Below are 15482 nucleotides of genomic sequence, written 5' to 3'. Positions count from 1 at the left end.
TCTGCAAATCGCTTTCAACATACGGCGTGCGTTACCGTCTGCCGCTGTGCAGAGTACGCAGATGCTAGTGGAGTAGAAGCACTGTGCTTCCTCTCCTCTTTCCTCTGCGAGATTGAGCCGTGATCGTCAGTTCCACTTGCGCCGGGTCGGGAAATACAGTATAACCTCGTTCGTACATTTCGGAAAACGCTGCAAGAAAAAACATACTAACGAAGAAAACGTATGATCCAAAGTAACTAAAAAATTTTAGACTCATATATTGTTGACATCTACATAATGCGAAGCGTTGTGCGGATTGTTGCAGCACGAGACACCGACGTGCGTCGAGCTGGTGATGCTCCGGCGGCACGTGATGCATTTTGTTGTTTTCCTATTGCATGGTGCTTTAAGAGGAAGACTGGAAACTGAAACGAATTCGAGCTGGTGGGCGGCGCCGGATGCCGCCGAAGTAAAACGCCATGCCCACATTGTGTTGTCTGCAGCAGGGAACGGCGGCGCGTTTGGATTATCACCTACTAAAGGCGTACAGTATGCTACTGTACGCCTTTACGCCAGTACGCCAGTGGCACTATGCACCACACCCTGTAAAACAGATATGTGAAGATGCTTCTTGTAATAGGTTTGGTAGAAATAGCTGTGATAGCATGATTAACATAGCCGTGAATGCGGTGTGCAACGACCTGGGCGGAGATTTGCTGATGCCGGAATAAGAAACCGTGCGTGCCGTCATTTTTGTGTGAGACGGGCGGCTACATACTGTTCTCACTAGCGCGCGCCTCGCACCTTTTCTTGTTTACATGCAATCTAGCAGCCGGAAAAGGTATACCATGGCAGCCTGCAGCAGAGAGCGGCGGCGTGTTTCGGTTATCGCATATTAAAAGCGTGCGCTACACTTCCGACGGCACCACGTGCTGTGAAACAGATAGGTGACGATGCTTATCGCAATGGGATTGGCGGTGATAGCTGTGAATACCACATGCGACGACCCCGGAAAAGATTTGCATGCCTCGCACATTTTCCTGTTTACATGGGATCTAGCAGCCGGAAAACGTATCATACGATCGCAGTTTGGCGATGTACTGAATGTTGATGCAGAAAAATCGTGTCTTCCGGGAATATATGGCTCTGGAACAGCTTGTTGCTGAGACACAGTCTTGCAACTTTCCAAGGCATCCTACAGCTTCGGCTAGAATTGCAGGATTTGAATCTGCCTCTGCCATCGCATCTTCCTTGTCGCTCTCTTCTTCTTCGGGACAAACACTGGAAACAATTTCCAGATCTGATAGTTTAGCACAATTAACCAGCTCACTGACACAGTGCTGTAGCTGCTGCTGGAGGGGCAATTTGGGGGTGGCAGGCATCGGCTATGCCAGCGTTGCAGAGCAAAAAACTTTGTTGAACTGATTTGGAAAAGGAGCCTGGGTCCACTGATCAAGTTCGTTCAACTGAAATATTCGCTATTCAGAAATTTGTTCAACTGAAAGATTTTAGCATTGAATGCATAGGAAAACTGCCGAGGATTTTCTAGAAGTTTGCTATATTGAAATAGTCGTTAAGCTGACGTTCGTATAACTGAAAGTTTACTGTAATTGCTGTCGCAATAAAATGGCTGGTTGTTAGAGGTGCATGATTAGAAAGGAATAGAATAGAGTGAAAGGAATCCTTGCATTGTACCAATCTGGATGTTTCACTGGCACTTACAATAGATCTTTTTCAATCGTGGGCTCTATACTACCTTCCTGTAATCTCATACTCTCTGTAGGTACATGAATGACAATCAGAAGTCTGCTCTGGGCTGCAGCTTTGTTTTTGTCAACCTGTGCTATCAGTGGTTATCCTCAGCCCCATCTACCTTATTTATGTTGCTTTCCTGTCAAGAACAGTTGTTTTCAAGCTTGCTCACTCTTGTATTAGCCTGTTGAATGTGAAATGGAACACTTAATTGGTACACTATGATTACTGCTGGACGGTGGCTTCAAACTTCACTCATTCATACTTGAGTAGGTCTATTGTTGAAGAATCTGTCACTTATACTTCCTTGAGTTCAGTCCAAAATGTTCAACATTGACAGTTTTGAACACTGCTTGATTGACTATTGAACATCGTTCTCCACTGCCCATCTTCGTGCCCTCTTCCATAATTTCCAGATACCTGGACTACTACATGCACAATGTCTTTGCTGGTGCATTCCTACCGAGAGATGTTTCACCTCTGCCTGTCAGCATTCCCTTGGCCAGACCGTCTGAAGGCAAGTAGCTAGCACAAAGCATGAGGGCATTCTTTGCAGAGCAAATAAAAGTGCGTGGATATCTTGAACATCTTAGAGCTAAGACAGCAAGCAGACTATAAGGGGACATCGCATCTCTGTTATCAGTAGCCAATTGCAGCTCTGTTATCAGAGCCCGATTTCACAGAGCAGGCAAATAAATAAATGTCAAAACTTCAATATCTTTCTGTTTATACAAAACTTGCTAAGTGGAAGTCTTTCAGCCTTTTTTAACATTAACATGTTTGTACCGGAGAACCTTAACTTCACTTATATATATATTCTTGATACCACAGCTTATGTAATGCCATTGTGGGCCTTTAGGTGATATCAATAAGTAATTGAGAACAAATGATGAGGTTGGTTTATACTGCCATGTGTGCATTGTTTTACATTTTGCTGTTGACTCTCTCCACTGGATTGCCACTGTTATCATGTTATCGCTTGGCTCAAGACACTACTTTGTCTGAAATGTCTTGAACGTTGTTACTAATTATACAGTGAGGAAAACATGTATAATCAGAGAGCATGCACAACGTGAATAGCATTATATATTCTCGAATGTACGTGAGCACCGTCAATTACTCTAAAATTTACTCGACTCTTGACATTAGACTTGATGACCCACAACCATGCCTGCTGCCATCGTAATTTGCATTTGTTGCTTGCCTTTTGTGGGTATATGTTTGAGCTATAAAGAATTATATTTATAACTTGCACACTTAGAAGTGTTTCTTGTTCTTTGCTATCACCGCAGCGTGACAATAATGTGTTTGATTATTCTCACGCAGTCCAGCAGTGTGCGGAGATTATCTCGCGTGCCAAGCGACCTGTCTGCATTGTCGGCAGCCAGGCGACATTGCCCCCCTTACCTGTGCAAGAACTGAGGGCAGCCCTGGAGGTGAGCGCCCTGATTTTTGTATGGTGTCTTCATATGTCATGTCATAGCATGTCACTATATATTCACAGTCGTTCTTCATGTCACAGTATGTCGAATACCTGTATTACTGTTAAGCTGTCTGTCTTACCATCTTTTTCTTCTTTAAACGTCAAACTAAATCTTTAAACAATTGCACCTCTCCTGGGTGGATTACTTGAGGAGGTCATTACTTCCATGGCAGGTGATTAAATTCTGTTAATTAATCAGGAGTTTTACTACTCAAATTTATAATTACTAATTTAAGGTTACATATTGCTGTTAAGGGATTGGAGTCGGGTATTAACGAGATTGTGTTCCTTTGGCAGAAATTCCGATACCAGCCTTGATTTTGAAATTTCTGTCAACAAAATGTGCTACAAGCTATGGAGGTGCTCCAGTTAGTTTTGTCCTACTTGGCATGAAAGGAAGTTTCTTCTGAAACTATTGACGGGAGAAGTATGGGAGAGGCCTTTGCCCTGCAGTGGGCATAGCCAGGTTGATGAGGATGATGATGCTCAAGTATTTATGGAAAACCTGGAGAATCTGCGAAAACAGAAAGTGTGATTTGCTAGATGAACTGCTTATTGCTCTTGAAAAGCACTATGGTGCACTACTGTTGCTTTGTGCAGAAACTGGGCATTCCTTGCTTCCTTGGAGGCATGGCCCGTGGCCTGCTGGGTCGGCACAGCGAGCTCCAGATGCGCCACTGTCGCAGGGATGCTTTGGCCCAGGCAGATGTGGTCATCCTGGCAGGTGGGATTTTGTGCAATGCCTCTTTTGTGTTTTGGTAAAATGGTGGTGTTGACTGTGACCTCAAAGAACTGTGCTCTGTGGTTGCCAGATTAGGCTGTGACTTAGCCTTGCATAGGTGCAGTGGAGCCGGTGTTTTGTTATCATGTGACACTACTGTCAACAAATAATAATAGTAATAAATAATAAAGTAGGCGTACGACTTGTAAGAAGCTAAAGTAAGTAGAGGTTACCATTTCACATGCTGTAGCAGAGGTAACATAGATGAATGTAAATCTCTATATTGGTGTGGGTTTACTTGGTTGTAAACTCAAAGTTCCTATTTTTCTTTTTTGTGTTTTGCTAACTTATGGCCAGTTAAATGAAGAGACTTGACACCTAAATGAAAGGTTTGTGTCTATCATTCAGTAGACTTTATCTTATAAGTGCAATAAGCTTACTTTGGATTGCTCCAGTGACTGTCTAGTGAGACAGTTTGTGTTGCATGTGTATTTGAATGAGAAACTAGGAGTTAAGCTGGAACGAAATTTCTGCTTTGGTGCGTTTTTGCGCCAGTCCACAGAGGGACATCACCACACCAACATTTTTCTTGACTTGTTGCAGGTTCAGTGTGTGACTTTCGTCTGTCGTACGGCCGTGTGTTGAGCCGCAAGTCAAAGATCATTGCTGTTAATCGAAACAGGTCTCAACTTTACAAGGTAAGGTGACAAATATGTAAAAGCTTGTGATATTTGTGTTGTTTTGTGTGTGACCTCGTTGAGATTTAATGAGTGGCTTTGATTAACATTAGTTCGCATAATTGTTTGTGACGAGAAAAATAGTACGTAGCAGTCGCCAATGCTCCTAAATTACTGCCAGCTTTCAAACTTTCTCTGGGATTGCTGTAAGAACATGTTTGCTTGTTGCCTGTTTTGCACATCAGGTGAACCTCGCATGCATGTCACCTCTGCAGCCATGTCACTGCTGTCCACTGCTATTTTGAAAGTAATCAAAGACGCATTTTATTCATTCACTCATGTATAGTCTGTGGCTTTTGCAGCAGTGTAAATATACTTCAAAGGAAGCAGAAGCAGATGATTATGATGTCAAAGTTTTCTTTTTTCATTGTTAGCACTGCTATAGTAGACTGTATAGAGAAAGTCGCACAGTTCTATGTATGAGAATATTATTTGCGCCATTATAAAAGGTTCGTCAATGAAAATTACATTTTCGGTGTTAGTGAATTAATTGTCCTGTTCATGATAATATGTGCTGTTCCTGTTGCTTGTACGAACGGCAACATTTTAAACTTTTTACTGTCTTACAATTAGTACATTTCTGCACATTAAGCAGCAACTTTTTAAGTTCTAAGCTTAAATAGACATGCGATCCATGTCCTGCAGTATTCGTTATACTAGAAGAATATATAAACATATCTGTACGCTGAAGTTCTATTGCTCAATGAAAGGCTCTGAGTAGCTCAAAAGTAATTTCTGGCCCTTTTTTTTACTTTTGGGACATAGCCAAAGTGGCACTTTTAGATTTAAAGGTATGATTATTGCTGCTAGTATCCTTAAAATGTGATCGATTTTTTTCTTTCTTCAACCAGAACTCGGATGCATTCTGGAAGCCAACGGTAGCAGTCGAGGCCGATGTTGGATCATTTATGGCTTCATTGGTTAAAGCCCTCCCCGACTTCAAATGCGATCTGGCTTGGATTCAAACACTGCGAGACATGGACAATGCCAAAGAAGAGAAGAACAAGTAAGCTGTGAACCTGAACTTGCCGGTTCGTATGGGTTCTCCCGGGCTTTTTGTTCGTCTTAGACTACTGCTGTTACACTGCTTAAAGGTAGTGCACCAAAGGAAAATACTGAGCCAAGTTAGATCAACAGATTATTCATCTAGAATTGTATAATCGGTTTCTGTGTGCCAATAGTATACGAGTTTGTTACAGAAAAAATTGGCACTGAATGTCTCGCTGCTGCTCCTCAATTTAAATAGCCTGCTCCAAAATGAATGAGTTGATGCAATTCCCACGTGATCTTCCTCTTTATCGCTCTCTGTGAGTCGGCCATTGATGACGTCTCATAAGAGGTACTCACTCAGGTGCCGCTACAATTTTCCATTTTCAAAATTTTCTCACTTGCAGAAGTTATGTCCTGACTGCAAATGGAAAATTCATTTTCAGAGAAGCTTAATCTTTCAATCCAGCATGACTGAATATATTTCTTTAGTGTCCCTTCACTGTTATGAGAAGATGCTCCTCAATAGAACTTTTTATCTATTGTTTGTATGTACTAGAGGTTTCAAAATCCATCCAGCTATTAAGTATTTTATGCCCATTGGAAATATGTCATTAATTTTCATATAGCTATTATACTTCTCGAGTAATGTGATGGACAGTGACAGCCTGTAGTCGTCTTTGTGAGCAGTTGTTTCTGTGCAAATTTTTTGCAAGAAGCGACGGACTGTAGCTTATTCAGCTCTTGGTAGATCACAAAGTGCCGATATCTAGCCAAACAGTGTGTACATTTGCAGGAACTACACACAAAAAAATTTAGGATATTTCAATAAAATTATTTTTTCACAGTTCGCTACTGCCGGGAGATATTACAATTTCAAGTAGATACCAGCATTGTACATATCTTCAAGAGTATGTATGCAAAATTTCGTTGGTATAGGACAATTGAAGTGCACAGGGTTATTTTCATGGGATTGTGAAAAAAAAGTCAGTTGAAATGTCCTCATTTTTTTTTTTCATAGTTCCAGCAGTTGTACATACTGTTTAGATAGATATTGGCACTTTGTGGTCTACAAAGAGCTAAATAAGCTACTGCGCAATGCTTCTAGAAAAAAAAATATATAAAACACAATAAAGTGCCCACGAAATGACATTATTTTGCTGTATTGCAGGACATAACTCAAGAACCATAGCAGCTACACAATAACTAATGACATATTTGAAATCTGTGTGAAAAAGTATCATTGGGTGAATCCCAAATCTCCAGCACAAATAAAAAAAAAAGTTTTTTTGAGGAGCGTCTTCCTTAAGTTCTTATTAGAGTGGAATTTAAGGTCAAGCATTTCTTTGAAAAAATGTAAAGTGAGCACAGTGTTTTAACCAGTTTTGATGAACCATCAGGAAGCTGTCACTTCAGTCATGTAAATCTATAACGTTAGAGTATGGCAGACAGACAGCCCATAAATGAAACATTTTTACAGCATCTCGCTCTCTTTCATTGTCTTTCTACTGCCCCTGCAAGCTTTCTGTACTAACTTTTCTTGAGGCCATCAACCTCTGATGGGTTAGTATTTATACGCACACAGTAACTATGTGGCGAGAAAAGTGCCAAATTATCTCTATTGAGCTGTAGTGCAGGGACTGCTGCCTATATACGTACGAGAAATACTAGGAAGGTTCACTTGCCGAAATTTAATTTACTGCTTTCTTAAAATGGAATCAGCAACAATTATTGAGGAAATAAGGATAGTTCAATACTGTATTTCCATGCATATAGCCTGCCATGCACATAAATCATACATCCAGTTATAACTCTTGCCAGAAAAAGACTGAAACTTATTGCCCATGTGCAATCTGCCTAGATAACAGCATACCAAAGTAATCAAACCTTTAGAAGAGCAACTCAGCACAGTTGATGGCTCAAATCAAAGCCCCAGAGCACACAATACGCTTGCTCAGAATAAAAGTTTATTACCTCTCTCTGTGTTATTCATTGCCGCTTTCAATACTACTTTCTTTTGGAGGGCGCGTGTCTGCATGGCCTTGTCAAGTGCATCCATATGCGACTTTCGCCTTCAGGTTTGGCTTCACGACAGTGAGGCGTAGGTAGCCTCACCTGAAAAGCAAAATTCATGTATACTTGCATCTTCATTTTGCACTTTTAAAGCAAAACTTTTTCTTTTTATCAAATCCTGCTGGACTTTCCCGATCATGGCTGGTGCTCCTGGGTGTTGCTGTCTTGCCGATTAGCTCACACAGAAAATAAATTAATTACATGTTTGATGGCAGGATTGAACCTTGGCCTCCCAGCACAGCAGCCCGATGCTCTATTAGGCCACAGCTGCAGTCATACTTCTCCTGCGCCAACTTCGATTAGCTCTTTTGGATGATTGGCAGGTGGGCCATATCTCGTAGCATGTGTGTGCGAGAACATGTTCGCGCAAAAGCACATGTGCACACCAGTTTCCATTAGACGAATGTGCTCTTGCCCAAGAGGTTTGTGTGTCTGAGGGTTGAAATGATGCAGTTGGTGGTGGCTTGGTGTTGTGCTTCTCCGACACCTTGGCTGACAGTGGCAGGGCGTATTCATCACTTTAGTCTGCTGCGCGTCTCTTATTGAGATGCGCCGTTTCCTCTTGCCAGCTTACCAACGCTTCGCTTTCACAGATTCCCACAATGCATGGGACCTGCATGAGTTTTTAATGTTATGTGCAGGTTATGTGTTCAAAAAAGCAGCAGTGGAGGCAAAACCTTTGTGGTCTCTTGAATGCTTCCCAACTGGAATCTCTTCATGCTGGACTGACAAGCTGTGCTAGCTCTATAACCTTATCACTAGGAGTAATTTTTTTTTTTGTCGTTCAGCAGAAGGTCTGATGGGTTTGGTTCAAAGGCATTCGTGCATTACAATTGCAGGGCCATGGTAGAGGTGCCAGCTGACAAGCACTTGAGCCCATTGAAGGTTCTTAGTGAACTGGAGGCAGCCCTGCCGGATGACACAATCCTGGTTGCTGATGGTGGCGACTTCGTGGGAACAGCATCTTACATCCTCAGGTGGGCAAAGACGTATTAAATGGGTTGTGTCTCAAATGTGCCTGAAGCATTTAAGAAGTGTTGTTAAACATTGCATTGTATTATGTATTGTGTGATGTCTCATAAAAGAGAGTAACTACCTAGTCGAGTTAACCAATACATTTTTTCTGAATCATGAACGCGTTAACACCAGTGCGTACAGTGCACTACGCTTACCTAGAGCACTCAAGCGCCACACCACAAAGCAAACGTAGTAATGCTAAAGCAGCTGCTACCGTAAAAACCGGACTATAGGTCGGACCGGAATATAGGTCGATCCCCCAACTAACGAATTCTAAAAATGAAAAAAAATATTTTTCAGTGGCAAAAGTACCGAAAGACATGACACCCTTACCTATAAACAAATGCGACTCAGCGGGTTGCACAATGGTGACAGTATTTATTTAAATGCTGCTCGCATGTGCACCTGGCCATGTTTTTAGGGATATCGCGCGACCATCGACCCGCGTGCTTGTCAACACCGTATTAACGGCGATGAGCAGCGAAACAAACGAGATACGCGCATGTGTACACATGCCCTTACTTTCGCTATTTCGCCGCTCCGTGCCGTGATGATAAAAGGTGCTGACAAATACGCGGGTCGACGGTCGCGCGATACTGTTAAAAATTCGTCGGGTGTACAGTACACAGAAGGGCACGAAGTCCGCAAGCGCTACTCCGAATCAGAGCAACACGTTTGAACAGAGTCGGATGACGAGTGCTTCTCGCTGTCCAGTCCATAGGCGCGTGCGATCTCTACCGCTTTCAAACGAATGCATTCGACAACAGGCAGCGATCTTACACGCAGCTCTCGGACGGACTCCGCAACCTTGACTTCCAGTTCTGCAGTCCGCTGCGATCCGGCCACGAAACGACGTTTTTTTTTGGTTGCTGCAAGTTGTAATACGTTGCTTTTACCTCCGCCACTACTGAATGCTATTTTCGGATACTCCAAGTTCGCGCTGTGCTGCCAGGTTGCCGTGGGCTTCCGCGTACTCAATCGCCTTTTTCTTGAAGGCGACGGTGAATTGACGTCGGCTTCCGCTCATTTTGAAACAAAATGAAAATGCAGCCTTTAATTAATATAACTTTGCGACAGTGGAAACGCAAAATGCCGGTGCCACAATGTCGCCACGCCATAGAATAAAGAACTAACGCCGCGCTGCTGATGATGGCGATGGCGGCTGTTTACTTCATCCGCCCATTGTTGCAAGACTTCCGTAGTTTTTCCGCCAATGTCCGGTATATAAGTCGAGGGTCGACTTTTCGCAATGGTTTTTTGAAAAAAAGTTCGACCTATATTCCGGTTTTTACGGTAGGTTCAGGTGCACCCAATGGGGGTGGAATGCAAAGTCTTTTACATATTATGCATTGGGTGCATATTACAGAACCCAAAGGGGTCAGAATCAAGCTGGAGCCACTACTAAAATGTGTCTCATAGTCTGACTGTGGTTAGAGATGTAAAGCACCATGGTATAACTTTTTATTTTTAGAATGATGTTCCCAATGCTGCTGTACACATATCTCTCCCAGTATTGGGGTGCAACATTGATGCCTGTATTTGCACTTCTGGGCAGAACTCTGTATTGATGCTGATTTAAGGGTAGTTCCGTCAAAAAATTCAGACTAAGGCCCATATTTTGTATCGTTTCATCTCGTTTTTTCATTCTTCTTTACTTGTCATGGGCACACCAAGTGGCTGATCTCAGTGACAACGGCATGGCAGCATTCGAGCCCAGTCTTAGCTAGTAAGCAATGGCGAAAAGAATGAAAGGTGAAATGAATCGTTAGAAAATGTGATCGTAGGCATACTTTTATTCTTTTACAGGCCGAGTGGGCCGCTGAAGTGGCTAGATCCCGGTGCTTTTGGGACACTTGGTGTTGGTGGGGGCTTTGCCCTGGGTGCGAAGCTTTGCCATCCCGAAGCTTTGGTGGTGATCATATATGGAGATGGCTCTCTTGGTTACTCCATGCTGGAGTTTGACACCTTCGTGAGGCACAAGGTTAGTTGAATTATGCAGCAAGCCTCCATGTACGAGTGGAACAACCTTCCCAAGAATTATCACTATTTATGCATACCTAGGTTAAAGTGCTGAATGTATTTATCATACTTGTCATTGCTAGTTGATTCATGCGTCATTCTTTGGTGAACTGCAATACTAGAGAACTCTTTTCGAGAGAATACATGACAGTTTAAAGAAATGTGACTTGACTATTTCAAGCTGAATTACATCAGAGGCTCCATTTGGCTTTGCTGTGCTGTATTTCATGGCCAAATGGCAAAGTGAAACTCGAAAGCTTCATGGACTTTGAAAATGCCTTTGCATACCATTTTGGTTGTACACAGGCTGTATCTTGTAAGACTTCATTTCTTATGATTTCATTTCTTCCTTACCACCCATCTTGCCAAGTGGCTGATCCCAGTGATAGGGTGAATGTGGCTTTTTTTGAGTCACTGATGGGAGAGAGGTTGGTTGACAGAAAAAGGAAAGCCTGCTGACCGCAACGTAACCTGTTTAGTGCGTGGCTGACACCTGAACGTCAATCATCGGTGTGGGGAAGCACGAGAAAGGACAGAAAGGTGACGGAGATAGGAAAAATGAAAAAGGATCAAAGCTCCGAGTCAGTGAGCAATTCTTGTTTTTCGGGGCAGCGATGAAGTGAAAAGAATAGAAAAAAAATGTCAGGAAATATGAGCCCTGATTAGTATTTGGGGAGCGCCAGCTTGGGAAAAAGATGGAGAATGGAATGACAAAGAAACACCTGTAAAGTTTAAATCTGCGTGTGTTATTGCCCCTTGATATATATATATTTGCATCTTTGTTTTCAGATTCCAGTTGTGGCTGTGGTTGGCAATGATGCATGCTGGATGCAGATTTCGAGGGAGCAGGTCAAAATGTTCAAGAGCAACGTCGCTTGCGGGCTGAGTGTGAGTACTGCAGCTGGGATGGCCCTTACAACTGTGCGCTTTTTAGCAACTTGCTCTTGAAGTAATCTTGGATAACTTGTTACCTGCCAGCATTCCTGTGATTGATTAGATCACCCCCTGATTAACTCTGATGTTGTTTCCTGCAGTACACAGACTACCACAAGTCGGTGGAGGGCCTTGGCGCGAAGGGCATGCTAGCGTCGCTGCCCGACAGGGACCGACTGGCCGAAATCTTCAAGGAGGCACAGAGGCTTAACGCAGAGGGCCACAGTGTGCTCATCAACTGCCTTATCGGAAAAACCTCTTTCAGGGAAGGCAGTATCTCTGTGTGATGTCAAACGCAACTGCCCTCTTTATGTTCCATGGCATCATTGCAGAAGCCTAGGATGCTGCTGCTACCGGTGATCTAGTTTGGTGGAACGTTGCAATCCGGTGGAAGAACGATACAATGTGTAAGCTTGCTTGATTTGCCCACACTTCGCCGTTAGTTTCAGCAGTGCAAAATATGCATGATGACATTAATCTCACTCAGTGAAGGTTATTGTGTGGAACAAGTTCACAGTATCTTGTGCACTTACAGAGGGTGCAGGAAGTGTTAAGCTCTTCTGTTCAAGCACAGAAGTGGCACCAAACTGGTGAGAACGAGTTCGCGTAGTGTAGGGCAAATTGACTAGACCTAACACGGGAGCTTCGCAGGGGCAAATGCTGCATTGGTTCTCATCACAGGCTTGGTCTCACGCCATGCACCATAGCAATGGAGGCGTCAGCCTTTTAGTTAAAAAATATTATTCATAACTTCCATGTTGTCTTATTATAAAGCAGTGTCTTCTCCTTTTATCCCAGAACTAGTATGCTTTCTTTTCTTAAGTGGTATTACAAGGTGAAGGGGTTGTCATGTCTTTCTATAGGAGCAAGGTCTGCTGAACGACATGCATAACATCAGCTCTTGTATGGTTGCAAAATTTTTTTCAGCTTCTCTGCTCCACCTTTGCTTGTTACCTGATATATAAGCTAGGCTGGACCTGTACATTGGTGCGATGGGTTGCACGAAAGCTTGATCGGTGAAGCGACTGACACTGGAGTGTAGTTGCCAACCCTTCAGAATGCCTATCTCACCTGTGTTTGGAGAAACTTCCAACTTTTGCCTGACTACTTGCATTACTTCCAAAGCAGTCGCATTTTCCTTTGTGCAAAGCCAGCTCACACCTGTAAGGTGTGACTGATTCCAACTAGACATATGCTAGCCAGTTTGTGCAAATTTGCTTGTACAGCTGTGAGCAGTATGAAGGGGATCACTTAATTTGTCTTCAGGCCAGATTTACTTCTTACATGTGGACTTACGTGTCACACAAAATATGCACCAAGTAACTTTCCTTTTGAATATTGAGTCTCATGGAACACTCACTTATGTTCAGCATAGACCTTAAACTGCTGTGGCCGCTTTAAAGGAGGTTTGGGCATTCCATTTTGTAGTGCTCTCGGTGCACTTAAATAAATATCAACAAAGTATCAACTGCTACTGAGTGCAAGTACGGAGGGACCAGCTAGTGATGATTAAACGGATCACAGCCAAAGCTATGGGCAGCTTTTCACATTGCAGTCTGTGGTAACATCTAACCTACCTACAATTTTTTTCATTGTGGTTGGCAGTTGATATTTAAACATTTGAATTCAAATAACTTGCCCTGTGGCATTTTGAGGTACTTCAGTGAAAGCTTGGAAGGCCTTCCTCATGGTAGAACTTATGAGCCGACACACGCAACTGATTTCAAGTGTACCTGCCTTATCAGGTTGTTACAAGCCATCTAAAGGGACAGCACACTTGATGGCTTCACAAATGATGGAGATTTGGTGTTCCACACAAGAACCAGTGCAATAGAAATTGCTTAAATTTACAACTATTTTTATATTATAGTATGTGTGGGGGTTCCTATATTCACTCTTGTGTTGTTTGTGTGACTCGTCATGAATGAAAGGGATGGAGTGCTACGATCAAGGACGATTACAGTTAAAGATTGCCAGAATGTTCAAGTATATTTATAATTATAGTACATACTACTACTCCTCAACTCACCATTGCGACAATTTTCATTTTTACATATTTACCATCAGTAAAACTAAAGTAGATAGCAGGACTAGTAAAGTTGACTTGTAACCACATTAATTTTTTACAGAGTTTATGAACTTGAAGCGAAATCACAGAGTAGACAATGCTAAAAGTGATATTGCTTGATAAAAGTAGTAGTCTGAGCATGCTTTCTAAATAATAAAAATTATGACATATTGCACTTAACCCTACTTAATGTCGGTTTTGGTGATATTACAACATTCTGGTTGTATGCTCCTAAATCAGGGAGAATATGGGAAATCAATCTGTGATAATTGGGGAGAGATGCTTACTAGAAAGGTGTATTGGTGTGCTCCTATCACATTTACGGTAGTTTTATAGCACAAACATCAGTGCGTCACCAACAGGGTATTTGAAACTGTATTAGCATATTATGTTGTTTCATAATAGCAACAACAGTGTGTCACCAACAGGGCATATATGGAAAGTGAACCAGAATGTTAAGCTGTGAAGGGTGGTTCCGCAACTGCTTTCGTGGACAACGGTGTAGTCGATATCAAATGTAAATGCAATGCAATGTGTGACAGAGTCCTGAATTTGTTCTGAAATGTAACAGTTACAAAATAAAAGTTACATTGCACATATCTCATTCGAATAGAGAACTTATACAACAAACCTCGTTGATACATCTTTCAAAGGACCGCGAAAAAAAAAACAAAAAAAACATAGCAGTCGAGAAAACGTAACAGTGAGGAAGGCCCCAAAATTGCCACAGAAACACCAGAAACATATTCTGTTTCAATATATTTGTCTCTTCCCACTTCTAATATGCTTGCTGCATAAAAGCTGTTTCACATGCAGCGACTGGGGCGAAAAATATTGTTGCTGCCCTGAGCAATTTTTGCTAGAAGCTTTCACATTTCGCTATTGGGCCCTATTTCCTTTGGAGCGATGGCCAAGGTTGCTCCCTGCGCTGAAGGTATTCACGCTTGTATTGTCACAACAAAACAACATGGAAACTGTTCATATCCTTGATTTTGTTATCTAGTACTTAAAGATAGAGTTACTAGTTTGCTTTGTGATCTTTAATAGCATTGTACCTTTACAATTGCTTAGTCTGGGAATGCGGTGATGTTGCACAAGATACCGTGAAATAGACGTCGGCAGAAAAGCCCCTATTTTGAGGCTTTTCACTTTTGGCCCGCCCGAACATGTGCCGATCCCTGCGACTCTGTGACAGCGCAACCAACTTTGCGGAACCTAGTCGTGGGGAGCTGTGACAGTTGCGGTGGTCTCGGAGCGACGAAAATCGGTGTGTCGCTGACTGAAAATCATGCCACGTGAAACAGCCTTAGTACGGCTATATTTCAGCAGAGCTGACTTTGGGAAGCCAGCAAAACCTACAATTGTGCCGGGACACACTTACAGGGACTGATGATTGCACACTTCCTGCATTTGCCTCTGCACTGCTGAATTTACGCAACTGCTGCATTAGAATGCAACATAACTTTCAGGAATGTGACAAGCATATTCAATAGCAACATAGTACGTACATAGGTGGCAATGTTGCTTTAGGTTGGGACTGCGAAAATGCGACATTGTTGGAAAAATGCTGCAGCGAAGAATGTATCAACGAGGTTATTTGTAATTTTTGTCTCACTTTGCATTACGCTGGTTCCGTGTTAAAGATCAGCTAAGAGTTTGTACAGCTGCGGCAGTGCAGAATGACTGCAATGCAGCTTGCATTGGAGCCGACAC

The 15482-nt window shown here is 42.6% G+C and overlaps 1 protein-coding gene across 1 annotated transcript in view; it reads left to right on the top strand.

The window, feature by feature from the left end:
• The window catches only part of LOC126517535 (2-hydroxyacyl-CoA lyase 2-like), a 28554-nt gene extending 14186 nt beyond the window's left edge, over window positions 1-14368 (top strand). The window contains exons 8-16 of the mRNA XM_050167279.3: window positions 2148-2248; window positions 3058-3167; window positions 3815-3938; window positions 4539-4633; window positions 5524-5678; window positions 8572-8709; window positions 10556-10730; window positions 11558-11656; window positions 11803-14368. Coding sequence (XP_050023236.1) covers window positions 2148-2248; window positions 3058-3167; window positions 3815-3938; window positions 4539-4633; window positions 5524-5678; window positions 8572-8709; window positions 10556-10730; window positions 11558-11656; window positions 11803-11988 — 1183 coding nt within the window. The 3' untranslated portion in view covers window positions 11989-14368. The remainder of the gene's footprint in view (window positions 1-2147; window positions 2249-3057; window positions 3168-3814; window positions 3939-4538; window positions 4634-5523; window positions 5679-8571; window positions 8710-10555; window positions 10731-11557; window positions 11657-11802) is intronic.
• Window positions 14369-15482: the final 1114 nt, after the last annotated feature.

This window comes from Dermacentor andersoni, chromosome 11 (assembly GCF_023375885.2).
Source record: "Dermacentor andersoni chromosome 11, qqDerAnde1_hic_scaffold, whole genome shotgun sequence".
In the NCBI taxonomy this organism is placed as follows: Eukaryota; Metazoa; Arthropoda; class Arachnida; order Ixodida; family Ixodidae; genus Dermacentor; species Dermacentor andersoni.
Note: the sequence above shows the minus strand (reverse complement) of the source record. Positions and strands in the feature narration are given on the sequence as shown.